The sequence below is a fragment of the Urocampus carinirostris genome, chromosome 19 (assembly GCF_059441175.1).
Source record: "Urocampus carinirostris isolate Australia breed hairy pipefish chromosome 19, RoL_Ucar_1.0, whole genome shotgun sequence".
Lineage (NCBI taxonomy): Eukaryota > Metazoa > Chordata > Actinopteri > Syngnathiformes > Syngnathidae > Urocampus > Urocampus carinirostris.
In genome coordinates this window covers 1,307,714-1,334,457 of record NC_142367.1, presented here as the reverse complement: position 1 = coordinate 1,334,457, position 26,744 = coordinate 1,307,714, and the positions used below count along the sequence as shown (strand labels likewise).

At 43.9% G+C, this 26,744-nt stretch overlaps 1 protein-coding gene, 2 long non-coding RNA genes and 1 pseudogene across 6 annotated transcripts in view; 1 reads left to right on the top strand and 3 right to left on the bottom strand.

Moving 5' to 3' along the window:
* Positions 1 to 883: 883 nt before the first annotated feature.
* LOC148346857 (uncharacterized) lies at positions 884 to 4,800 on the bottom strand. The gene is made up of 3 exons (XR_015847920.1): positions 4,747 to 4,800; positions 1,766 to 1,876; positions 884 to 1,031 (listed from the first exon to the last, which is right to left on the bottom strand). It is a non-coding gene; the product is annotated as an uncharacterized LOC148346857 (long non-coding RNA).
* LOC148346855 (uncharacterized) lies at positions 2,390 to 15,475 on the top strand. 2 transcript variants are annotated; one of them, XR_015847919.1, is made up of 4 exons: positions 2,390 to 2,406; positions 14,961 to 15,058; positions 15,128 to 15,218; positions 15,300 to 15,475. It is a non-coding gene; the product is annotated as an uncharacterized LOC148346855 (long non-coding RNA). The 2 variants fall into 2 exon arrangements; XR_015847918.1 differs by lacking the exon at positions 2,390 to 2,406 and having other exon boundaries at positions 14,944 to 15,058.
* On the bottom strand, positions 7,154 to 7,317 carry LOC148346856 (U2 spliceosomal RNA; annotated as a pseudogene).
* Positions 15,476 to 15,822: 347 nt separating the features above from the next.
* LOC148346854 (carbohydrate sulfotransferase 15-like) overlaps positions 15,823 to 26,744 on the bottom strand; it is an 85,104-nt gene continuing 74,182 nt past the window's right edge. For all 3 annotated transcript variants that reach the window (XM_088323264.1, XM_088323263.1, XM_088323265.1), the window contains one exon: positions 15,823 to 21,033. In XM_088323264.1, the coding sequence (XP_088179390.1) occupies positions 20,846 to 21,033 (188 nt within the window). In that variant the 3' untranslated portion in view covers positions 15,823 to 20,845. The remainder of the gene's footprint in view (positions 21,034 to 26,744) is intronic.

Here is a 26,744-nt window from a genome sequence, read left to right as displayed (position 1 = left end):
TTCTCATAGGGAGTGGTGGACGCGATTGTGGGGTTCGGAACATTACCCACTTCTTGAGCTGGCCTGGTGACGAATCGGCTGGGACTTCCCCTCATCCGGCATCTCGCCTGAACCCGACGGTCGATCCGGGCGGTTAAATCGATCGCTTCGTCAAGTGTTGCCGGATAAGTCAATGGCCAGGGCGGGAGAGCAGGTCGAAAAACGTGGGACGGAAACAGGTAAAAAATAGAAGGCAGGCATGAATCAGGCAAGAGGAGGGATAGGTACTTTGTAGTCTGGAGAAAAACACAGCGATACAAAAAGTACAATCCGACGTTCATCTCTGGACGTAGACCGCTTAAGAGGAGAACGTCAGCCAATCAGGACAACTGCTCCAGCGCGCCAAACGATTGCACCAGGTGACTTCACTTAGGCAATCACGACAGTAGTACCCATTCATTAACGTAATAATGCTACTTGCCACTAAATATCATATATGTAGTGTTACTGGTGTGTTTGCTGTGTTTTGTTGTCGTAGTATTCCGTTGTCTTTCGTCGTATTTTGGTGTATTTTATCGTCGCCGCCGTACTTTGTTGCCGTTGTACTTCGTTGCCGTTGTACTTTGGCATCTGCGTCATATTTAGTCGTCGCCGAATTTCGCTTTCTTCGTATTTCGTCTGCCTTGTATTTTGTCGTCAGCGTATATTATCCTCGTCGTTTTTTGTCATTCAAACAAGGGGGCGGGTCAAACTGGCTAAGCTATTTACTCATTGGTTGATCATTACTAATCTGAAAAACGACAATACAAAAGCAAAATTACATAATACCACAACAATAAAAGATTTTTTTTTTTCACATTTACTACAACTTTGAACTTTCAAAAGGCAATGAAAAACAATCACATAGGGTCAAAATGTTTTTTATTGGTCTCCCACTAAAAATGAACTTTATCTGTTGCATAGGTCACTGCTGCAGCAGTTGACCTTGGAGGTGTTGGGACCAGTCACCCTCTGGCAGTAGCTGGGTGTGCTGCACCCTTTAAAGCTTGGGTCTGTGGAGGGAAAATGAGGAACTTTTAGAGATAAAACAAGGATAATATAACATTTATATAAACATTTCAAGGCACACCATCCTCCGAAAGTGTTAAAACATCAATCCCCGGCTCTGGTTTCATGTTATTGTGTCTTATAGCTTATATTACCAACTATCTAGCTATATGCAATATCCCTGTAGTGAAAGTTGGCTAGAGTCAAGAACACACTTAAACTCACAAAAATGCATTCCGCTTCGCTTTTCCCAACCAGACACCGAACATTAAGCCGACAGCACAACATCCTATCATATTGCTTAAATTAAATATATAGTTATATATCTTCCTTGGTTACAGTGGTTTAGGAGGTAATACAGGTTATCATCCATGTTATAACGTTTCTCTGGTCTCCCGAAGTCCAAAATCAAGAGCCTGCAGATGTATGCAAAAAAAAATTCAGGCGAGAATAAAAACCTATTTCTGTGTGTTCCAACTTAGATACCTCAAGGTTAGTAGCACTTGCAGTGTTTATTTCTGTTTGGGACGAATCTTCGGGGCGTCACCTTCAGAAAGAGACCAAAATCGTCCGTATTCTCCAAACGGTTCACGAACAGCAAATTACTTTTGGTACAACAAGGTTGGGATTTCAGGCACATTTTACAGGAACGTTAAGGGGTCAAAACCGTATCTCTTTACTCAAGCTCTAAAACTTACTGCAAATTTTTCAATTATGACAAGAAAGATTTAATACTTACAGGGTGGATAAGAAAAGTGGACACTAGCACAGACAGTGTCAGATCTGCTGCAGGTGTCCACAGATTGAGGACAATGGCGATTTCCTCCACAGTGACACCTCAAAGCCTCTCCTGGGTAAGGAAATACGTTTTGATCAGTCATGGGTTGTCTAACAATGAATTTTTTTGCTGTTACAAAGCTGTTACCTTTACTGATGGTCAGAAGCGCTGCGTTACATTGAATGAATTGAGTAAAGTAAACCATAACATACTGTAATGTCTGCTAGTTTTGTTGCTGTTTGTGTTCACGCATGGACCCTTTAAGATCGGATGTGATTCAAGGGAGAGGGAAGGCGACAGATGCAGATGTTTTGTGCTTTGTAGTCGAATGTTATTAGCTGCGTCCAACAGTAACTTTTGTGTCTATACCGATCACATCGAGGGGCATTGCAATACACTTGTTAACATTTGGGGACACACCGTGCATGCTCGGTAACAATGTGGCATTATGGGTAAGTAGTTCTGATGTTTTTTAAGCACATGACATCACATAAAGAGAAGGATTGTATAGTCATTCTATATTGTATTAACGTTGACTTTTGTTGTGAAGAAAATATTTGACGTGTGGATCCCTTTTTATACTTGACCAGTCGTCTTAGGTTGTGAGTTTGATTTATATATTTGACACTGCAGTGTTAAACGCACTTTATATTGTTAAACTGTTTTCTTTTGTTGTGTGAAAATACTGTAAGTACAGTAGCATAGGTGTACTTGTGCATTTGTCTGACTACAGATTGTGATTCATTATATAGTGAGAAACTCAGTACAGTATAGTAGCATATGTCTACTTGACCAGTTGTCTCAGGTTGGAGAGTTAGATGTTTTTTTTACTCACTTTATGTTAATAACTGCTGACTGTTATTTTATCATGTTGTTTATTTTTGTTGCATTTTGCTGGGTGGCATTAGCTCAGGAGGTAGAACGCTCGTCTTGGGATCAAGAGGTCGCAGGTTTGATTCCCGGCCTCTCAGTTTTATATGTCGAAATGTCCTTGGGCAAGACACTGAATTCCTAATGCCCCCAATAAGCAGGTAGGCGCCTTGCATGGCTGACTCCCTATTGGTGTGTGTGTGGATGGGTAAGTGTGAAGCACATTGTAAAGCGCTTTGGGAGGTCTTCATTGACTTGAAAAGGGCTGTATAAATGCAAATACCATTTACCACTTCGGGTGTAGGATAAATCTGTTGGTGGTGAGCTGCAATAAATATTACACGGCTCTATGAGAAAAGTCCCTGTCTTTTCTTCTCCATTCAACTGACTCAAATACTGCTCAGGAAATTTCGAATTCTTTGACATACAACAATTTCTTTTAAAAATAATACAGGTTATCATCCATTTTATAACATTTCTCTGGTCTCCCGAAGTCCAAAATCAAGAGCTTGCAGATGTATGCAAACAAAAATTCAGGCCAGAATAAAAAACTATTTCTGTGTGTTACAACTTAGATTACTCAATGTTAGTAGCACTTGCAGTGTTTATTTCTGTTTAGGTATAATATATAAATGCAAATACCATTCTTTGACATACAACAATTTCTTTTAAAAGTAACGAAAAATAGTTACTTGACTCTAGTTACTTTGATTATACAATAATTCAGTTTCTACCTCAGTTACTTTTTGGAAGAAGTAGTGAGTACCGTAAATTCCGGACTATAAGCCGCTACTTTTTTCCCAAACGTTCAACCCTGCGGCTTATTCAGGGATGCGGCCAATTTATGTAATTTTTCTAACAGCCGCCAGCGGCGCTCGAGTTCAAGGCACATGACGCAGCTTACAGGCTAAACGCAATCGAGCAGCCCGATAAAGAAGGAAACAGAGCTACTACACACACTTTACCTTGCGAGCGGGTTTCTAACGTGATTTTGAATAATGGAGCGTGGGACGACGTCTATATGACAAAGTCTCTTTGCCATACTAATGGAGGACAATTTTGATGACGACAGTTATAGGGAGGAAGAGGTGAAATGTTTACCGTGGTTTCTACATGTACGGTACTTTTTTTTTTAACAGATCCGTCAACTGCATTGCGAGCGTGTGGTTAGTAGCGTTTTGCTACCCTTCACAGAAAGTTATATTATTATTAAAGCTTTGAAAACTCTCTCGGTGTACCATCTTTCTTTGTAAATATGTGTAACCATGTATGATATGTATTTGCAACAGTATATTTTTGTAATGTATTTATTCGTATTTATTTTGGACACTTATTCTGATAAATCTTGCACTGACCAATTAAAAAGAAGGGGCGTAGCAAACGCGGGGGATGACGGGAAGTGGGGGCCGGTAAAGGTGATTGTTTGTGGACACGGCAGACAAAAGTGGATATATATTTTTCCCACCCTTACCTTTGGAAATATACACTTTTTTTCCTTGGATTACTTTTAACGGGACCTGGACTCTGCAGGTCTGCATCATACCTTAAGTACCGGTATCATTTTCCGTTTACTTTGCCGGCTGTAGTTGTTGAACTGAATGCTATATGCTGAGCTTGCTCTGTCCACTCCACGCATCGGCCCGGTATTGCAGTACCTCCGGGAACGGTGTATTCGCAATGATCGCAGCAAGGCTTTAGGGCTAGGACCTTAGCTTGGCCTTTTGGCTGAGAGTAAGTGTACCGGCTCCTAGGCTTTGTAGCGTATTATTATGAACTGACCGATAACGGATAATGGATAATGAAAAAAGAAGATAGAACAATAACTCTTCAAAACTCCCCCCCCCAGTTAAAATCACGGATCTCAAAGTAGGGTTTGGGTTAATTTGTTGATTGTGTTACAAGTTTTGACGTGGGCGCACGCGGCGGGTGCAGCTTATAATCAGGTGCGCTCTATAGTCCGCATTTTACGGTAACTGTAACTAATAACCTTTTCAAAGTATCTTGCCTAACACTCGTTTTAAACAAGCACTAAGAAAAAAACATTTTGTGTCAATAAAACTGGATGGACTCACCCTGGCCGAGGATCACTAAGACGAGAAGAGCAGCTAAGATGGACTTCATCTTGGTCAATGGACTGGATTGATTTGGTTCTTTTACGTGCTCTTTTTTATATGTTGGGTGTGAATGAGTGAGTACAATGCGTTGTCTGTCTCTGTGTGCCCTCTGACCGGCTGGCAACCAGTTCAGGGTGTCCCCTGCCAACTCCCCGAAGATAGCTGGGATGGGCTCCATCACCTCCGCAACCCTACTGAGGATAAGCGGTGCAGATAATGGATGGATGGATTAGGGAAACTATGAGATGAATGAATGAATGAATTAATGAATGAAAACTTTATTTCTAACATTATAAAATAAAAACAGGACAAAAACAATGACTCAACAACAAAAATAATGTTAACATGACATGTTCGAAAAGGGGTAGTAAGAAGCTGACAGTTGTCTGTCTCTGTGTGCCCTGTGACTGGCTGGCAACCAGTTCAGGGTGTCCCCTGCCCACTGCCTGAAGATAGCTGGGATGGGCTACGGCACCCCCGCGACCCTACCAAGGATAAGTGGTACGGACAATGGATCAATTCAAATTCATGGCCCCAAAATATATACTCAAATATGGATAATTATTTTTGAGCAGTTTATCAAGACAATAGATTGACAATATATATATATTTAACTTCCAGTTTATGTCTTTTTCGAAGCAAATGACCAAAAATGTTCAGTTGTTTTAGCTAGCTATCTGACGACAAAATTGGCTTTTTACTTTTTAGCTAGCAATCTAGATCCCTTTTAGTTTTTTTTTAACTTGTTTACTTTTTTAGCTGACCCATTATCTGCACTGCTTATCCTCAGGAGGTTGCAGGGCTGCTAGAGCCCATTTCAGGCAGTGGGCAGGGGACCCCCTAAAATGGTTGCCAGTCAGTCGCAGAGCACACAGAGACAGAACACTCACTCGCTCATTCACACCGAGGGACCATATCCATCCATCCATTATCTGCACCGCTTATCCTCGGTAGGGTCGCGGGGGTGCTGGAGCCCATCCCAGCTATCTTCAGGCATTGGGCAGGGGACATCCTGAACTAGTTGCCATCCAGTCATTTTCCACCTTATTTTTTCTACCATCAACAATATTCAGTCTATCCTACTTTCCGAGGTTTGTTTTTTTGTTTCTGGTTATGACAGTTACACTGTTGTTTTTGACTGCTTGTTTGTTACAATGTGGCATTATGGGTAAGTAGTTCTGATGTTTTTTAAGCACATGATATCACATAAAGAGAAGGATTGGATAGTCATTCTATATTGTATTAATGTTGACTTTTGTTGTGAAGAAAATATTTGACGTGTGGATCCTTTTTATACTTGACCAGTCGTCTCAGGTTGTGAGTTTGATTTATATATTTGACACTGCAGTGTTAAACGCACTTTATATTGTTAAACTGTTTTCTTTTGTTGTGTGAAAATACTGTTAGTACAGTAGCATAGGTGTACTTGTGCATTTGTCTGACTACAGATTGTGATTCATTATATAGTGAGAAACTCACTTATATTGTTTTACAGTTTACTTGTTTACAATCAGCAGTAATTAACATAAAGTGAGTTTAAAAAAAAACAAATCTAACTCTCCAACCTGAGACAACTGGTCAAGTAGACATATGCTACTGTACTTAAATATTTTGTTCACAAAAAAAGTAAACAATTTTTTATTCTCGCCTGAATTTTTTTTTGCATACATCTGCAGGCTCTTGATTTTGGACTTCGGGAGACCAGAGAAACATTATAACGTGGATGATAACCTGTATTACCTCCTAAACCACTGTAACCAAGGAAGATATATAACTATATATATAAATCAAGCAATATGATAGGATGTTGTGCTGTCGGCTTAATGTTCGGTGTCTAGTTGGGAAAAGCAAAGTGGAATGCATTTTGGTGAGTGTAAGTGTGTTCTTGACTCTAGCCGACTTCAGGGATATGGCATATAGCTAGATAGCTGTTAATATAAGCTATAAGACACAATAACATGAAACCAGAGCCGGGGATTGATTTTTTTTACCAATTTCGGAGAATGGTGTGCCTTGAAATGTTTATATAAATTTTATATTATCCTTTTTTTATCTCTAAAAGTTCCTCATTTTCCCTCCACAGACCCAAGCTTTAAAGGGTGTAGCACACCCAGTTACTGCCAGAGGGTGACTGGTCCCAACACCTCCAAGGTCAACTGCTGCAGCAGTGACCTATACAACAGATAAAGTCCATTTTTAGTGGGGGGGGGGGGGTGTTAGTGTTATTGTTCTATCTTCGTTATTCATTATCCATTATCCGTTATCGGTCAGTTCATAATACCCTACAAAGCCTAGGAGCCGGGACACTTACTCTCAGCCAAAAGGCCAAGCTAAGGTCCTAGCCCTAAAGCCTTGCTGCGATCATTGCGAATGCACCGTTCCCGGAGGTACTGCAATACCGGGCCGATGCGTGGAGTGGACAGAGCAAGCTCTTATTCCACCTCCGGATTGCAAAAATCAAAGATAGTACACAGTCCTAAGTGTTAGACAGATTTTAGTGGGAGACCAATAAAAAACATTGGATGTGATTGTTTTTCATTGCCTTTTGAAAGTTCAAAGTTGTAGTAAATGTGAAAAAAAAATATTTTATTGTTGTGGTATTATGTCATTTTACTTTTGTATTGTCGTTTTTCAGATTAGTGATGATCAACCAATGAGTGAATAGCTTAGCCAGTTTGACCCGCCCCCTTGTTTGAATGACCAAAAACGACGAGGATAAAATACGCTGACGACAAAATACGAGGCAGACAAAATACGACGAGAGCGAAATTCGGCGACGACTAAATACGACACAGATGCCAAAGTACAACGGCAACAAAGTACAACGGCGACGATAAAATACACCAAAATACGACACAGATGCCAAAGTACAACGGCAACAAAGTACAACGGCGACGATAAAATACACCAAAATACGACAAAATACAATGGAATACTATGACAACAAAACACAGCAAACACACCAGTAATACTACAACAATTCTCCAGATCTACTACAAAAAATAATACTACAAAAATACTACTATGGAAACAAACAAACAAGGTACCCACGATCCCTTTGTGTATTCCAAGCTTGCTTCTCGTTGCCTGACCCTTTTCTGTTACAAGTTTACGACCTACTCTCCCGCCCCGGCCACCGACTTACCTGCTACGTTACTCGTCACGCGTTTCACCACGGAGCTGCCATTCCGTCCAAAGAGACTTTCTGCCACCAAGAGACGACGTCCCAAGCTTGCTCCACCGACCCTTGTCCAAATAAATTATAAAACTGACGCTATTGGATCCGAGTGCTTGTTCTGGTCTCTGACAGAACACTCGAACCAAAAGATGGATCCAGCGACGTTTTTTCCCACCTCCGAGGAATGTGGAAACGCCGAGCAGCAATGCGCGCTACAGCGCTTACTGCACACCGAAGGCGCGGTACAACAGATGGCCCATGACGTGTCCACACTGGTCCGGCAAGTACAACGTCACCAACAATTTTTCGAGCAACAGTGCGACACTTCCCTGGCAGCCCGACCACAAGATCCGGCTCCGCCTCTTTCCGATCAGGCCGGCAGTGTTGAACCACGAGTAGGTTCGCCAGAGAAATTCAGTGGAGAGCCCGCCCAGATCCGCCCCTTCCTCATAAATTGCCGACTAATTTTTGATCTACAGCCGCGCACCTTTGTGAACGAAAAGACGAAGGTGGCTTATGTAATAAATCATTTGACTGGAAGAGCCCGCCTTTGGGGAACGGCAGAATACGAACGAGGGGCGACAGCATGCACCTCTTTTAGTTCGCTAAGCCAGGAAATGATTCAAGTATTTGATTCTGGTTCCTCATCAGTCGATGCTGCCCGTTCAATCTTGAACATCCGCCAGGGGAGACGCTCCATTGCCGACTATGCCATTGACTTCCGCACACTAGCAGCCCAGAGTCACTGGAACGAAGAGGCGCTGGTCGACGCCTACCTCCATAGCTTGTCCGGTTATCTCAAGGATGAATTGGTATCCCACGCTCCTCCGGTAACACTTGACGACGCTATCGAATTGACCGCCCGGATCGACCGTAGGGTCCAGGCAAGACGCCGAGAGAGAGAAGATCCCAGCCAATTCATCACCAGGCAAAGTCAAGACGTGAGTAAGGTACCGAACCCCCCAACCACTTCTACCACACCTCATGAGATGATGGAGGTGGACTGCACCTCTCTCTCCGTCGGAGAGCGCCAGCGAAGGCGTTCCGAACGGCTATGTTTTTACTGCGGCGGCCAGGGACATAGGGTGGTCAATTGCCCGTTAAAAGCCAACGCTCGTCGGACATAGGGGACGTCCGATTGAGCTCGGCTTTAGTTTCGTTCCCCAAAACTGATAGACCTGTTCTCCGGGCAAACCTCATTCTTTCCGGTTCATCTCAGCCCTTACATGCCCTGATCGATTCTGGCGCCGAAGCAAATATCCTGGATTTGTCACTTGCACACAAGATGGGGATACCTGTTAAAACCCTTCCTAATCCGGTATCAGCTCGGGCTTTGGATGGTCACCTGTTAGGCACTGTATCCCAAATAACTGAACCCATAGAACTACAGTTGTCTGGAAATCACAGAGAAAAGATCCGATTCCATTTACTTCACTCCCCTAACCAACCCCTTGTTCTGGGTCATCCTTGGTTGGTGCAACACAACCCCCATTTCGACTGGCGCACTGGGTCGATACTAGAATGGGGCATGGACTGTCACCAAACCTGTCTGCGAGCCGCTCCTTACCCAGAACATCCTGTTTCCACGAGGGTCCCACCCAATCTGTCCAAGGTCCCAGCCTGTTACCACCACCAACGGGAGGTCTTCAGTAAAGCTAAGGCCTCTTCCCTGCCCCCTCATAGACCTTATGACTGCGCGATTGATCTTCTGCCAGGGTCCGTTCCTCATCGGGGCCGCCTCTACTCCCTGTCCATTCCCGAGAGGAAGGCCATGGAGGAGTACATTTCCGATGCCTTGGCGGCTGGTATCATTCGACCCTCCTCTTCTCCAGCGGGGGCGGGGTTCTTCTTTGTGGGAAAGAAGGACGGGTCACTCCGGCCCTGTATAGATTATCGGGGCCTTAATGAAATCACGGTTAAAAATCGCTATCCCTTGCCTCTGCTTGCCTCTGCATTTGAACTTCTACAGGGGGCCACGATCTTCACTAAGCTTGATCTGCGCAACGCCTACCACTTAGTCCGTATCTGGGAGGGGGATGAGTGGAAGACAGCATTCAACACACCCATCGGTCACTACGAGTACCTGGTAATGCCGTTCGGATTAACCAATGCTCCAGCCGTTTTCCAATCTTTGATAAATGACATTTTACGAGATGTGCTTAATCGTTTTGTTTTTGTGTATCTGGACGATATTTTAATTTTCTCAAAGTCCCTCGAGGAACACCGAAAACATGTCCAGCTGGTTCTCCGTCGTCTCCTAGAGAACTCTTTATTTGTTAAAGCAGAGAAGTGCGAGTTTCATGCCAAGACAGTTTCGTTCCTGGGCTACATCGTGGCGGAGGGGACCCTTCAGATGGATCCTGCCAAGGTATCAGCAGTCACCTCTTGGCCCGTCCCTGAGTCTCGCAAAAAACTCCAACAATTCCTTGGTTTTGCCAACTTCTACCGTAGGTTCATCAGGAACTACAGTTCGGTGGCAGCTCCCCCCACGTTTCTTACCAGCCCTAAAGAGCCATTCTGGTGGTCTTCCGAGGCTAATGCAGCTTTCAACTGTTTAAAGAATCATTTCTCTACGGCCCCCATACTCCAGGTATCTGACCCCGCACGCCAACTGGTAGTGGAGGTGGACACCTCAGATGTGGGAGTAGGTGCCGTCTTGTCCCAGCGGTCTGACAAGGACCAGAAGATGCACCCGTGCGCCTTCTTTTCCCGATGGTTGTCCCCGGCCGAACGCAACTACGACGTGGGGGATCGTGAGTTGTTGGCCGTCAAGCTAGCCCTGGAAGAATGGCGGCATTGGTTGGAGGGGGTAACGGTGCCGTTCATAGTTTGGACTGACCACAAGAATTTAGAATATATTAGATCGGCCAAGCGGCTCAACCCTAGCCAGTCACGTTGGGCCCTGTTTTTCACCCGCTTTAACTTTACTCTGTCCTACAGACCCGGATCTCGTAATGTGAAGCCCGACGCGCTCTCCCGGCAATTCCAGAATTCCAATGAAATACCTCAGGGTCCCGCAACGGTCCTTCCGGCTTCCCGTATGGTGGCGGCAGTTTCCTGGGATATCGAGTCCCGAGTCAGAGAGGCATTACCCGATCAGGCGGGTCCCAGCTCCTGTCCCGAGGGTCGACTATTCGTCTCCGAACCCTTACGGTCCAAGGTCCTCCAATGGGGGCACAATTCTCACTTTTCTTGCCATCCGGGGTCGGCTCGGACTCACAGTTTCTTGTCCCGACGCTTCTGGTGGCCTTCCATGGCCAAGGACGTTCGGGAATATGTCTCCGCCTGTCAAGTGTGCGCCCAGAACAAAGCATCCCACCAACGTCCGGCCGGTCTGTTACATCCACTCCCGGTTCCCCGCCGGCCATTGTCCCACATCTCCTTGGACTTTGTGACGGGGTTGCCAGTATCCGAGGGGATGACGACTGTACTCACTATCGTGGACCGGTTCAGTAAGATGGTCCATTTTGTGGCACTACCGAAGCTCCCCTCCGCCAAGGAAACTGCATTAATAGTCCAGCAACACGTGTTCCGCCTCCATGGCATCCCTCTGGACATTGTTTCTGACCGGGGCCCCCAATTCTCGTCCGCGTTTTGGAAGGAGTTCTGTCGTCTGTTGGGTGCCTCAGTCAGCCTCTCATCGGGGTTCCACCCTCAATCCAACGGTCAGTCTGAGCGAGTGAACCAAGATCTGGAAACGGCACTTCGCTGTATGGTCTCTAGTGAACCGTTGTCTTGGGCTCGGCAATTGGCATGGGTGGAGTATGCTCACAATTCCTTGGTTAGCTCCTCCACGGGAATGTCCCCCTTCCAGTGCGTATATGGCTACCAACCCTCTATGTTCCCTAGTCAAGAAGAGGAAGTTAACTGCCCGTCAGCTACGGCGAACGCACGCCGCTGTCGGCGAACCTGGGCTCGTGCTCGGGCCACACTCCTTCGGGCAGGCAAGGCTCATTCAGTCGGGGCTAATCGACGGAGGAGTCCTGCTCCGAATTACCAGGTGGGCCAGAAGGTGTGGCTTGCATCCGCTGATCTACCACTGAAGGTTGAGTCGAGGAAACTGGCTCCTCGGTATCTTGGCCCGTTTCCTATTGTAAGAATTATCAACTCCTCAGCAGTCCGTCTCCGTCTACCAAGATCTATGAGAGTGCACCCCACGTTTCATGTCTCCCGGATCAAGCCCGTCAGCCAGAGCCCGTTGGCACCCATTCCACCCCCTCCCCCGGCTCCACGCTCCTTGGACTGGGAGCCTATCTATACAGTGCGCCGCCTGCTCCGCTCCCGACGCAGGGGTCGGGGCTTCCAGTACTTGGTCGATTGGGAGGGATATGGTCCGGAGGAGAGATCATGGGTTCCCAGCAGGCAGATCCTGGACCGATCTCTTGTGGCAGAGTTCCATCGACTACATCCAGACCAACCAGCGCCGCGCCGTGGTCGTCGTTGTGGGTCCGGCGCTGCTACTCTTCCACCTGCGGACCCACCCGCTACCGCCCCTTCAGATGCGGACGAAGGGGTGTCTATCCATTCGGAAGAATTCTGAGGTACTGTGCTATTTGTTCTCAGTTTACCTGTGGATTTTTTTTTTTTGTGCGCTGCTAACGGATTTATTATCCGTCCCCGGGGATCGCTGGTGTGATGTTGACCTTCTGGGGTTCATCGGACGACCTCTGGACCCTCTATTTTGGATTATTGGTGATGTATTTTGGGTTTTGGGGGATTATTCGTAACTGGCCTGTGACTTTTTGTTCCCTTGGATTACCGGTGTTTCCGTGTGACGTGTTTTGGATTATTTTTTTTCTCTGGGGGACTTCTGGAGCCGTCCCTTGAGGGGGGGGTTCTGTCGTGATTACCTAACTGGAGCCACCTGAGGTAATCAGCTGGCGTGCTGGAACGCGCTTTCCTGATTGGTGGAAGCTTTCTACTTAAGCTGTCAGCGTCCAGAGATGGACGTTCGAGTGTACTCCTCGTTTCCATGAGTGAGCCTCCAACATTCAAGGTACCCACGATCCCTTTGTGTATTCCAAGCCTGCTTCTCGTTGCCTGACCCTTTTTCTGTTATAAGTCTACTCTCCCGCCCCGGCCACCGACTTACCTGCTACGTTACTCGTCACGCGTTTCACCACGGAGCTGCCATTCCGTCCAAAGAGACTTTCTGCCACCAAGAGACGACGTCCCAAGCCTGCTCCACCGACCCTTGTCCAAATAAATTATAAAACTGACGCTATTGGATCCGAGTGCTTGTTCTGGTCTCTGACAGTGGAATGCTCTTGCCCCTGAGATCCGATCTGCAACCTCAGTGGAAATGTTTAAATCTAAGCTTAAAACTCACTTCTTTTCTATAGCATATGAATAACCTAAACTGCTCATGTGTAATAACCTGTGAAGCCCTTTGAGACTCTTTATGATTAAGGGCTATACAAATAAAAATTACTTGACTTGACTTGTGGTGATTTATTACACACTGTGACTTTAACAAATTAAAAATTGAACAGCGAGCTGTTCGCCTGGACAGCCCATCACAGAGCCGGTGGATTTAAACCGAGACTTACTGCACCCTTTCTGTTATGCCATGCCCCCGCGAAGACAGGGGTTCCCTGTGCCTGGTCCTTATTGTTGGGCCAGCCTTGTGTTTTATTTATTTTGTATTCTTTTTTTAGTATTTTTTTTGAGTGTTTTGTGTTTTAGTGAAATGTAATTTTATTTCGGAAATCAAAAGTGTGCCTACTCCTTATTGTTGGCCCAGCGATTAAGGGCTATACATATAAACCTGACTTGACTTGACTTAAGTCACCACAGGTTGGTGGGATCAGAATCAACCCAGCTCGAGCCGCTTCCAATCAAGACTGCAGCCTTCAAAAGCTGCTTTCTCTGTAACTTTCCTTTTCTTGTTCTCTCTCTTCCTCTATTTCTTTCTCTCTTCATTTCTTTCTTTCTTTTTAGGTTATAGATCTGGGGATGGTGTAATAATAGTCTGTGGTGTGCAATAACCTGTGGTCTGTGCAGCCCTTGACTTGACTCTTTAATCGACTCGTCCGGCACCAATGAGAGGTTTTTTTTTCTTCCAGGGAATTAAGATGTTAAAACTGCATCTTGTATTTTATATTGAATTGGTTTGATGAACCAGCAGAACACTTCTTTGCTCTTGGGATCACCAGAAGACCGGCACTCTCAGATCGTAGGCTTCGGACCGGGACATAGGGGCAAATCAGATCTGAAAGACAAGAGGGAGCAAGTCCATGTATGATTTTGTATAATACTAAGAGAACCTTGAAATCACATCTAAGGCTAACTGGGAGCCAATGCAGGTTAGCCAAAATCTGTGTTATGTGATCGTACTTTTTTGTCCTAGTTAAAAGCCTCGCTGCGTTCTCCATCCGGGCGCCGGTGCTGTGGAATGGTCTTCCCCCTCAGATCCGATCTGCAACCTCAGTGAAAATGTTTAAATCTAAGCTTAAAACTCACTTCTACTCCATAGCATTTGAATAACCTACTACTCTCGTCGGCTGAAAAATAGTCTGTGCAATATAGTGTAATAATCTGTGAAGCCCTTTGAGACGCTTCGTGATTTAGGGCTATACAAATAAAAAATGACTTGACTTGACTTGACTGAGATGTTTTTGAGTCATAAATATGAAAAAAACACAGAAATCAGGAAGAGGGCAAATACCTTTTCACGACAGCTGGCAGCAAGAATTAAACATGGGACCATCGAAAGGTGAGGCGGACGCGCTAAAAAGTCAGCAGCCTGCCTCCCCATTTTAAAAACTCAGATACTTTATTTAACACCAATAAATGTTCTTCAGATTTTGGGTCTAGAAAAATATTTGAGTCTGCCTTTTTGGTTCAACTCGTCCATCATTGTTTCAGGCTGTTCCTGTGTTGCAACGTGTTTATGTAGTTGTGCAAGGGTTTTCAGTATTAGATTGGGCAAAAGTAAATATTAGAGTTTTGTTGACCAGAATATAGACATTTTGGTTGACTGGATCCTTTATAGGAGGGCACAACAAGGAAGAACGACATTTCAGTCAGACAGTCGTAGGAACAACATGAAGATCGTGCTTATCGCTCTAGTCATCATGCTGCTGAGCCAGGGTGAGTGCTTCGAATTTCCTCCCTATAAAACGTTTCAAGTTATGCTTCTGAACATTTAATTCCATGAAGTGTCACTGCCTGGGAAACCTTTGCACATCCCGTGAGGAAATATGCCCGGCTGGCGATTACGTCTGTGCTCGTGCAACTATGATTCCGAGCCGTGAGTTTGCTGTCCTGATAACAACGAAATTTTGTATTTAATGTTTTTTAATTTTCTTCTTTTTAACTTGTTCTCCTCCAGCTACTTCGGCTACCCCTGCTCCTGTGAAAGGCTGCAAACTGGCAAGTGACTGTCACCATAGGAGCCTGGCCTTTCTGCTGCAGCACTGACTTGTGCAACTGGTTATAATGCCAGCAACCTTTTAGCTGAATGATGACAAATAACTATAAATAATAATCTTGAACCATTCCTCTTTATCTACTGCTGAGTCATTTCCATCTATCTAACTATCTACACCAAAGCCATATCACCCTTGTGGGAGGTGGATAGAGTTAAGAACCCACTCACATTCACAAAACATTATTTCCACTTTGTTATTCCCAACCTGACTTTGAACATTAACCCCACAGCACAACAAAATATTTACAAATCACCATCGAATGGTGAGGCGGACGTGCTAAAAAGTCAGCAGCCTGCCTCCGCTCCTTCATTCAATTCATTTTAAAAACTCAGGTACTCTCTTTTACACCAATAAATGGTCTTCAGAATTTTAGTCTAGATGTATCTGTTGTGTACCCGTCCCACCAAGGACCCACATTCAGTCTGGACTCGATGAGGCTTTTATTACAGTTGCGTTAGCAGCGCGCTGGAGACTGCAATGAACGACACAACATTCACACACCATGTGGTCAGCAGCTCCGCTGCTTCTCAACATCGGAAGCATATTGAATAGTTTTCTTCTCAGTTGACATCCAATACAGTTAACAAAATCAACCATTAAGATAATTTTTACATCCCTTTCAACAAGATACTTTTAACAAGTGGTCATATAGTGGTTATCACTTTTACAATGAATTCAACTCGACATATTTTTTAATCTGAATTTTAACCATCATCATCCTTTTTATATATTTGTAAAAATAGAAAGAATTTCAATAACGAGTGTAAAAACAGGAACAATTTACCTGCAATGGGCGACACAAAATACACACATCATGTGATTAGCACCTCCGCTGGTTCTCAACATCTGTGAGGTAAATTAGCATTTCAATACAGTACAACGTATGGCAAAATTAACATACATGGCGACAGAAACAAAACGAAAATAAATCCAAAAAGCTTGACAATATAAATTAAAATACTGTGTATGTTGCGAGATTCGTCAGTTGTGGTTTTAATGTTATCAATTAACTTTTTGCGGAGCACCAAAAGATCGTGGCTTACCGTTAGTGTCATGATTACTGATGCGAGGCACCTGAGCCTGCTCCTTTGGCGGCAACTGCCTCGGACGCTGATTGGCTACCTGTCACTTTTTATACCCCTGTCTTTCTGTCACCGGTTGTCAGTCTGTCTGCGGACCTCAGCTTACGCTAGACAAGCTTTTAACCATGAATCTCTCCTGTTCTGATTCCCGTCTGTTTTCCCGGCTCCTGATCTGTTTTTTCCGCTCTCGACACCGCCATCGCTCGCCACGGAAATGCCACTTCCGCGTCTGAGCAACCTACTCCCGCGACCTGCGATCTACGGATCGTGTGTACTATCCTTTCCCTTCTTCCCGATAAAATGAGAGAAACGCACGCAAGTGGGTCCTGTTTCCATTCTGGTCCTGACAGTTAGCAGCGCGCTGGAGACTGCCAACAATATCTGCATTCCGGTCATAAAATCAGAGGCTGAACTAAATTTTACCCCATACCAGCAAGTGGTGCTGTTGGACTCTTCATTGCAGGACACCTATTCACAACTATACAAACATATTTCAGCAGGAATTTCAACAAAACAAGTTATTATTATACCCGTTACATGGAAAAATATTTGAGTCTGCCTTCTTGGCTCAACATGTCTATCATTTGGTCAGGCTGTTCCTGGGTTGCAATGTGTTTATGTAGTTGTCCAAGGGTTTCCAGTATTAGATTGGACAAAAGTAAATATTAGAGTTTTGTTGACCGGAATATGGAAATTTTGGGTGACTGGATCCTGTATAGATGGCCACAACAAGGAAAAAGGACATTTCCGTCGCATAGTCGTAGGAATATCATGAAGGTCGTGCTTGTCACTCTAGTCGTCATCATGCTGCTGAGCCAGGGTGAGTGCGTCAAATTTCCACTCTGTTATTCCCAACCTGACTCCAAACCCACAGCACAACAAAATATTTACAAAGCTAAAAAAAGATACAAAAAAAAAAAAAAAATTAAAATAATTTATATACTCATCATATTTAAAGACAATGTAACCCACCTGGAAAATGGGGGTGAACATATTTAATTTGTATTCTTTTTAATGAGTATTTTGTGTTTTAGTGAAATAGAATTTTGTTTCGGAAATCAAAACTTTTTGGGGGGGAGATTGGAAATTGTGTTCGCGATAACTCCCACTAAGTGAGATATCGCAATCACACTCCTCACATCTCTGTGAGCTATTTAAAACAAGAAAAAGAAGTCCACCAAACCCCTGGGAATCCATATGACGCACCTTCCAATCAGGAAAGACCCCATACCTTGGTTAGGTTTTTGACCCCCCCCTAAAACTGAGTAGGCCCATTTCTTCAAGGTAGACCTGGGAGCCCCAGTAATCTTCTGTAAAAGTAACAAAGGGCTGTAGAGACAAAATGACAGACATCAACAAAATGAAATAACAGTGATAACAGAATGTCTGGTTGACAGCTTCCTGAGGATCAAAGATCTATTGCTGAAAAAAATGTTGCCTTGTTCTGGAAATAAATATTTAGGAGTCAAAACTGATATCAATATGGTTCGTAATATTAAAATAAAAATACCAGTTGGTGATAGTCAGGTGACAAAGCAACTTTTATCTATTTATTTATATAATTCTTTAGAGGTTCATTTGATGATTGTTTTAAATTGAAATCTGGTGGTATACTGGCAGAAATAAGGCCAATTGACACACAACAAAAATGGGAAAAAGCATAATTTCTTGAATAAGGAGGCCTTACAATAGAAAAAGAATAGAACGCCATAAATCTCATTACACAAAATGTCAATGAAATTCAACGCTGCAAAATGTCATGATTACTGATGTGATTCAGCTGTGCCCGCTCATTTGGCGTCACTAGCCGCGGGTTCTGATTGGCTCCCTGTCACTACTTGAAACCTGTCCTGTCAGTCCCCTGTGGTCAGTCCGTCTGCGAACCTCAGTGAATATTAGGCAGGCCTTTTTCAACCCTGACTCCCACCTGTCCCGTTTTTTGCTCCCGTATGTCTACGGCTACGACCCGTTTTGATCCTGACCACGTCTGCTCTTGCGTCCCGGCTTACGACCTCTGTTTGTCCCCGATTACGTCTACTCTCCCGTTCTGGCTTACGACCCGTTTCTGACCCCGACCACGTTTTTTCTCTCCTACTAACCTGTTTTTCTGTCCCTGACACCACCATTGCTTGCTACGGAAGATCCACTTCCGTGTTCGAATCTCAATCCGAGTACGAGAGCGACTTGCTTCCCGCGTCCAGCGAACACCGGATTGTGGGCGTAGCCCTTCCGCTTTCCTCCAATAAAACTTGTGAGAAACGTAACGGAATTGGGTCCTGTTTCTGTTCTGGTCCTGGCAGCAAATAATTAAAAAAATTAATTGAATTTAAAAAGTAACATAACATCTACAAGTAGTGCAATTACCGATGTGTTTACATACACACACACATATATACACATACATATATACATATATATATATATATATATATATATATATATATAAATATATATATTACAAAACACCAGACAATTTGTTATTTACGGTGCAAATACATATCACGACTTGACAAATAGGTGCAGCAAATAGCTGTGGGGAAAAAGCTGTCTCTGAGTGTATTTGTTTTGGCTCTAATGAATCTGTATCGGGGCAGCACGGTGGCGCAGTGGTTAGCGCGTGCGCGGCACAGTTCTGAGGTCATGAGATCGAACCTCCTGTGTGGAGATTGTATGTTCTCCTCGTGCTTGCGTGGGTTTCCTCCGGGCACTCCGGTTTCCTCCCACATTCCAAAAAACGTGCATATCAGGTGAATTGGCCGGTCCAAATTGTCCCTAGGTGTGAATGAGCGAGCGAATTGTCTGTCCCTGTGTTCCCTGCGACTGTCTGGCAACCAGCTCAGGGTGTCCCCTGCCAACTGCCGGGTGATAGCTGGGATGGGCCCCAGCACCCCCGCGACCCTACTGAGGATAAGCGGTGCAGATAATGGATGGATGGAATCTGTATGCCTACCAAAGGGTAGCAGGCTGAACAAATGGAAACCAGGGTGAGTGATGTCCTTAATGATGGCTTTCGTTCTGTTCAGGCATCTGGTATTGTAGATGTCATGTGAAGAAGGCAGTGGGACGCCAGGGTTTTTTTTGTGCAGTATCTGTCAACCTCTGCAGCCTCACCCTGTCTGCTACTGTGCAGCTTGAGTGCCACACTGACACATCGTAGGTCAGTAAACTCTAGAGGGAAACAGTTGAATATCACCAGCGGCCTCTTGCTCAGCTGTTCCTTTTGTAGTACTTAATTAAGAGATGAGAGATAAATAGATGATGTATTAATGTTTTTAGTGTATTTCACAGCTGATTTAAGACATGGGTCTCCACCAACCCGCTGACATGTTGCGTGTTACCTGAAAGCTAACACAAGAGGGTTAAAGTTATGTGCGCAGCAACGAGGCCCCTGAAACATGATGTTGGCAAAGTATGGTCCGAACGTTGAAAAATCAGGAATGGTTCCAAAATTGCGAAATAATTCATTTCAGGGAAATAAGTTTTATTATGTTTTCTCTGTTCTCCTTCTCACTGTTCATCTCTTTCTTTTTTAATTTTTCTCTCTCCTTTTTCTTTCCCTTTCCCTCTATTTATTTATTGTTCTGACTTATTTTTTCTCTAATCACCTTATCTCTCCCCTCTTTTCTCACTCCTTTTTCTCTGACTCTCTCCCTGTCTTTTTCACACGCACTCTTTTACTCTTGCTTTCTCTCCTCTATTTCTTTATCTCACTCGGTCTCAATGTATTTCCCTTTGTTTCTTCCCTTCTTTCTTTTTCTGCCCCTTTCTCATTTTTTCTTTCTCTTCTTCTCTCCTTTTCCCTTCTCTCACTGCTGTGCTTTCTCTCTCTGCATTGTGCTTTCTCTTTCTTTCTCCATTTTTCTCTATCTCTCTGTCCTTCTTTCTCTCTCTTACTCACTTGTTCTCTGTATTTTTCTATGTATAGTATTTTCTTTTTTCTCTTCTTTTTTCCACTTTGATAACATATTTTTCTCCGTTTAACTTTTTTCTTACTTTCTTTCTCTCTCTCTCTTTCTCACACTCAATCTTTTGCTCTCTCTTTCATCTCTCCTTCTCCTTCTCTCTTTCTTGATCTATATCTGTCTTTCTTGCTTTATTTCAGTTTCTTCCTCTCTTTTTTATTCCGCCTCTGTTCTCGTATCTCACTTTCTTACGCAGTCTCCTGTTCTCTCTTGTTTTTTCCCCCCTCTTTCTTTATCTATCTTTCTGTTAAATCTACTCATGTGACCCCCATGAGATTTTGTTCTATCATGTCGCCCACAGCTAAAATAAATTTGACACCCCTCCCTCGGGGGAAAAAAAGTGATTTAATGCTATTTTGTCACATCCACAGACACAACAAAAGCAGAGAGTCTTTGTCTGTTTTATGAGTCCCAGAGGAAGGCTTCGTTTCTCAATAGTTGCACCAACTTGTGGTTAAAAGGCGCATAGAAGTGGCGTAGAATATGTCGTGTGGCCGGTAACATGGGGCCCAGGTTCTTGTCAGCTGGCCTTCTGCTGTTGGAGGCGGGGTTTCTGTTCAGCTCTGACACCATTGGCTGGCTCAGGGGCCCTGTTGGTGAAATACCACATTTTTTTTCTAATTAAAAGGGACAGTGTGTAATACTTAATGCCTCCTAGTTGTACAAAAATGTTATTCAGTAATAAAAAATAAAGATTTAAATCATGGTTCATGAATCCCTGAACCACTTGGGTTATAGGGGCACCACTTTTTGCAGTGTGTCTTGGGCAAGTTCAGCCTGGCGGTGCCCCCTACATGAAACAGATAGCAATGGTCCCCATGTTTATCAGTAGCAGGAGAAGCCTACTGATCTGATTCAGATACAGCATCTACATCATTTGGGCGCCGTTGTTCTTCAATGCAATGTGTTATCCCATTCTTTAGAGATGAGCCGCGACATGTGATGAAATTAATACTATTACTTTGGTAAAAACTATTGAGAAGATCGGGAAAAAAACAACAATGGAGTCTTCCCGCACCACTAAGGAGAGTTTAACATTAACAATCAAGCAATTAGCCACCTATGCCATAAATACTCCAGGCTCCCACATCATGCCGCTGATGTTTTTTTGCCAAGACTACAAGCTTTTCCTCCCATGAGTTCCTTCGTCCCACTAGTTTACCCACTACAAGACCTGCCACTTCAACCTAATTTTGTAAGGAACTCATAGATCTTCCTTTCTGGGGTTCAAGCTTCTCCAAATTATTTTTCGCGTATGAAATAAATTGACGACTGCATTATTGGAAAAGTTGTACGGTTGTTTTTACAAGAAATTTTACATGAGATTTTCAACTATTGTGACAAAATAATAACCTTTTCAGATTCAGATTTAGAATCTGATTTACTTTATTGTCATTCGTGTACACGTGTATACAGAACGAAATGTCGATACATCTGACCCGCACAGTTTCTTTGAACGTCAGCCGGGATATATAAGGTTAACAATGTCTTCGTCAGAATTTTACTTTTGTTCTGTATTTTTTTTCTGTATTTTTTTCTCTCTTCTTGCTTTTTCCTCTTTTGCTTGTTTTTTTATCCTGCTTTTTTTCCTTTTCTCTCTTTTCCCTTTTTTCAATCTGTGTCAGGACCAGAACAGAAACAGGACCCAATTGCGTTAGGTTTTTAGTTTTTTTAAAGGAAAGAGAAAGGGTTGCGCCCATGATCCGGGGATTGCTGGACGCGGGAAGCAGGTCGGGAAGCAGATCTCTGTGGCGAGCGACGGCGGTGTCGAGAACGGAAAAACGGGTCAGTAGCCAAGACGGGAGTGCAAAAACGTGGTCGGGTCGTAAGCAAGGAGAGGAGAGTAGACGTGGTAGGGGACAAAAAGAGGTCGAAAGCCGGGAGAGAGTGGACATGGTCAGCATCAAAAACGACCCCTTCTTTTAAGCCATTTTGTGCATAATGTTACATAATTAATAACATATGTATTAAAGCGACAAAAAGAACCTGAAAGGCAGTTTGGGAGCTGAGCCGAAAGATGTAGCTGACTTTACTCAATTTCATGCAGCCTCGTCATTGACTTCAAAATACCGCATTTAAAAACACCACCAAGAGAAAACGTGTTGTTTTCACCTGCCTGCACTGTCACTGGATATAATTTCCTGTGCGCGGAGAAGTCTGGCCAGTGCGCGGCTCAAAAGGAACAAAATACGTTCCGGGCAATCGTTCGTAAGTTGAATTTGTTTCTTCAGTGCTATATTTTGCATGGAATGTATGTTTAAGGTTTTATCAGTACGTTTAAGGCTTGTATAAGTCAAGTCAAGTCAAGTCATTTTTATTTGTATAGCCCTTAATCACAATAAGTCTGTAAGGGCTTCACAGATTAGTATAGTATGTTACACAGACTATTTTTCAGTCGACAAGAAGAGTAGGTTATTATTCATAAGCAATGGAGTAGAAGTGAGTTTTAAGTTTAGATTTAAACATTTCCACTGAGGTCTTGGGAACCTCCTGTGTGGGTTCAAATCCAGCTACGGGACATACTGTGCGGAGTTTGTATGTTCTCCCCGTGCTTGCGTGGGTTTCCTCCGGGCACTCCGGTTTCCTCCCACATTCCAAAGACATGCATTTCAGGTGGATTGGCCGGTCCAAATTGTCCCTAAGTGTGAATGAGCGAGCGAGTTGTCTGTCCCTGTGTGCCCTGCGATTGGCTGGCAACCAGTTCAGGGTGTCCCCTGCCCACTGCCCGATGATTGCTGGGATGGGCTCCAGCACCCCCGCAACCCTACTGAGGATAAGCGGTGCAATGAGATGAGAATGAGACACTGAGGTTGCAGATCGGATCTCAGGGGGAAGAGCATTCCACAGCACCGGTGCCCGAATGGAGAACGCTCTCGAACCAGCAGAACACTTCTTTGCTCTCGGGATCACCAGAAGACCGGCACTCTCAGATCGTAGGCTTCGGACCGGGACATAGGGGCAGATCAGATCTGAGAGATAAGAGGGAGCAAGTCCATGTATGATTTTGTACAATACTAAGAGAACTTTGAAGTCACATCTTTGGCTAACTGGGAGCCAGTGCAAGTTAGCCAAAATCGGTGTTATGTGATCGTACTTTTTTGTCCTAGTTAAAAGCCTCGCTGCGGCATTTTGTACTAGCTGAAGAGACTTGATTCTGGACTTCGGGAGACCGGAGAGTAGTGCATTACAGTAATCGAGACGGGAGGTAACAAATGCATGAATTATAGTTTCCGCATCAGACTGAGACAGTATTGAACGGATTTTGGCAATGTTACGAAGATGGAAGAAAGCGGTTCTAGTAATTTTCTTTACATGCATCTCAAAGGTTAGATCAGGGTCAAATATGACACCTAAATTTTTAACTAAGTCACTCTGTGTGATGTGACATTTGTCAATGTTCACAGCAGTTTTTGAGAATAAGTCACGGCATTTAGATGGACCAATGACTAACATTTCGGTCTTTTCAGAGTTAAGACGCAAGAAATTGAGTGACATCCACTCTTTTATCTCAGTGAGGCAGGCCTCCAAATTTCCACAGTTTAGTGTGCAAGATTCCTCCAACGGAAGATAGAGTTGAGTGTCGTCTGCGTAGCAGTGGAAGCTGATATTGTACTTGCGAATAATGTCACCTAATGGAAGCATGTAAATGTTGAAAAGAAGGGGGCCAAGCACTGAACCCTGCGGAACACCGCAGGTAACATTAAAGGGCTCAGATGTCATTTCACCATATTTAACACAGTGCGTCCTATCTGAGAGGTAGGATCTGAACCACGAGAGGACGGTTCCTGAGAGACCAATCCATTTTTCCAACCGTTCTAGTAGGATATTGTGGTGCACTGTGTCAAAAGCAGCACTAAGATCCAGCAGCAGCAAAAGTGATGAAGCGCCAGAATCCATTGACATTAGGAGATCATTTGTTACCTTGATCAGAACTGTCTCAGTAGAGTGGTTAGCCCTGAATCCTGATTGCATGGATTCAAAAAGGTTATTCTCGGATATGAAAGCATTCAGCTGCTGTGCCACTACTTTTTCGAGTACTTTAGAGAGGAAAGGTAGGTTTGACACAGGTCTGTAATTACTTAATATTTCTGGATCAAGGTTGGGTCGTTTCAGTGTGGGTTTAATAACGGCGGACTTAAAAGCTGCTGGAACTACACCTGAGGAGAGTGATATGTTTATAATATTTAGAACTGAAGGTCCAAGGACGCCAAAAAGACTTTTAATAAGTGAACCTGGGAGCGGGTCGAACTGGCAAGTTGTCGGTTTGGCCGCATTTACCACCTGTTTGAGATCATCAAGTGACAGTTCACTAAAACCGGCCATTTTCCCAAGGCAGCCACCCTGTCGTGCATCTGTAAATTTCAGTCCTTTAATATGTGTGGTATTAATAATTTCTTTAGCAATTTCTTCCTGTATGCATTGAATCTTCTTAGTAAAGAAGACCATTAAGTCCTGAGCAGAGTGTGTCGAACTATCTGCTCCAGGAAGGAGTTCAAAGAGCTCAGAAACTGTGCCAGTGCTTATGTTGCGTCCGCTAAATACTTCAGCTTTTTTAACACTACTCTTAGCTAGCACCTCAAATGTAACTAAATAATGATCCGAGATAACGGTAGTACACGGTAACACCATAATGTTTGAGGTTAAAACTCCTCGAGTCAGAATCAAGTCTAGCGTGTTCCCATTTTTATGGGTTGGCAAATCAACCAGTTGATTAAAGCCAAATGCATCAATTAGAGACCTAAACGCAATAGTAAGTGAATTGAGTGGGGAGTTCATATGAATGTTAAAGTCTCCCATAATTATAATTTTGTCTGCATAGGTTACTAGTTCAGACAAAAGTTCAGCAAATTCGTCTAAGAAAGTTGTGTATGGCCCAGGTGCACGATAGATAGTTATTACATAAATTGACAATAGAGAGGACCGCATCACAAGAGCCTCAAACGCCTTGTAATTATTAGAGGTACGTGGATTAAATTTGAGCGATTTTTCAAAAATTAGCGCAACACCACCACCCCTTTTCAACGCGCGTGCTATATGGCTACTCTCGTAGTCTGGGGGAGAAGCATAATTTAGCGCTAAGTACTCATCCGAGCGTAACCAAGTTTCACACAGACCCATACAGTTAAGTTTATAATCACGAATAATGTTATCAACAAGTAAAGCTTTTGGAGCAAGCGATCTAATATTTAACAGACCAAATTTCAGCTTTGCTGAATCATTTGACTTAGCTGAACTCTTTGTAGTCTTTGTCGAAATCTTCAAAAGCTGCCGCTCTTGTGGCTTTTCGTGTGGGTTGTCCGGTGTTGTGCCCGGGCACAACACCGGCGAGGGATGAATGGTGGAATTATTTACATCCTCGCGTCCTTCCTCGCGTCCATCTTGCTGCTTAGACTTCGCACGCTTCACACATCTACCTGCACGGCAACCACGCTTCTGTTTTCTGTCCTTACGGCGGCGTTGACGTCGTTTATTAAGCGGAATAGCCGTCCACAAGGATGCCGGGTCTCTTTGAAGTTCGCTCGGTATATCATAGGCGGTATAAAAAGTGCCCGAAAAGACGAAATTTAGACGCCCACCCAACCGAATAAGTTCGTCCCTACTGTAAGTATTTTTGGCCACACATGTGTCCAAAAGTAAAAGCAAAAAAGACAAGAGAACGGCAATAGATAGAAGATTAGCTGGAGAACGAGCCGCAAGCATGTATCCATGCGCCGCCATGTTGTCCATCTTACTTTAAGTAAACTATTGTTTTATACTAAAAAATAAACATTTAATAAAATAATATCCTCTACAAAGATAAATAGGTGAAGTTTGACTTACTTTTAGAAAAATGCTCAAAAAGTTAGGCTACGTCCTCCCCCGTGGTAGAAAGTGGCCTACCATTTTTTTCCCGCATCAGGCTATCTTATCCCACTTTAATTTCAAATGAAACGGCTCACCTCCACTTTGCACTCTATACCAGGGGTGACAAAGAGGCAGCCCGCGGGCCGGATCAGTCCTGCTAAGGGATTGAATCCGGCCAGCGAGCAACGCTGAGGGAAGCACAAGAGAAAAACGAGCTGCAGGTTGAAATATGTCCACTTGATGTTGCCTCTCACAAATGCTGCACTTGTATCTCTCTCTCTATGTTTTGCTTTGTCTCTTTCTCTCTTTGCGTCTTTAGACCTTCTTTTCCTCTTTCTTCATTTTTTCCTTTTCTATCTCTTTTCTTTCTCTTGCTTTCCCATTCCCTCTTTCGCCCCTTCTCTCTTTCTCTTCTTCTCTTTTCTCTCCTTCTCTCTTTCTATTTCTCTTTGGATTT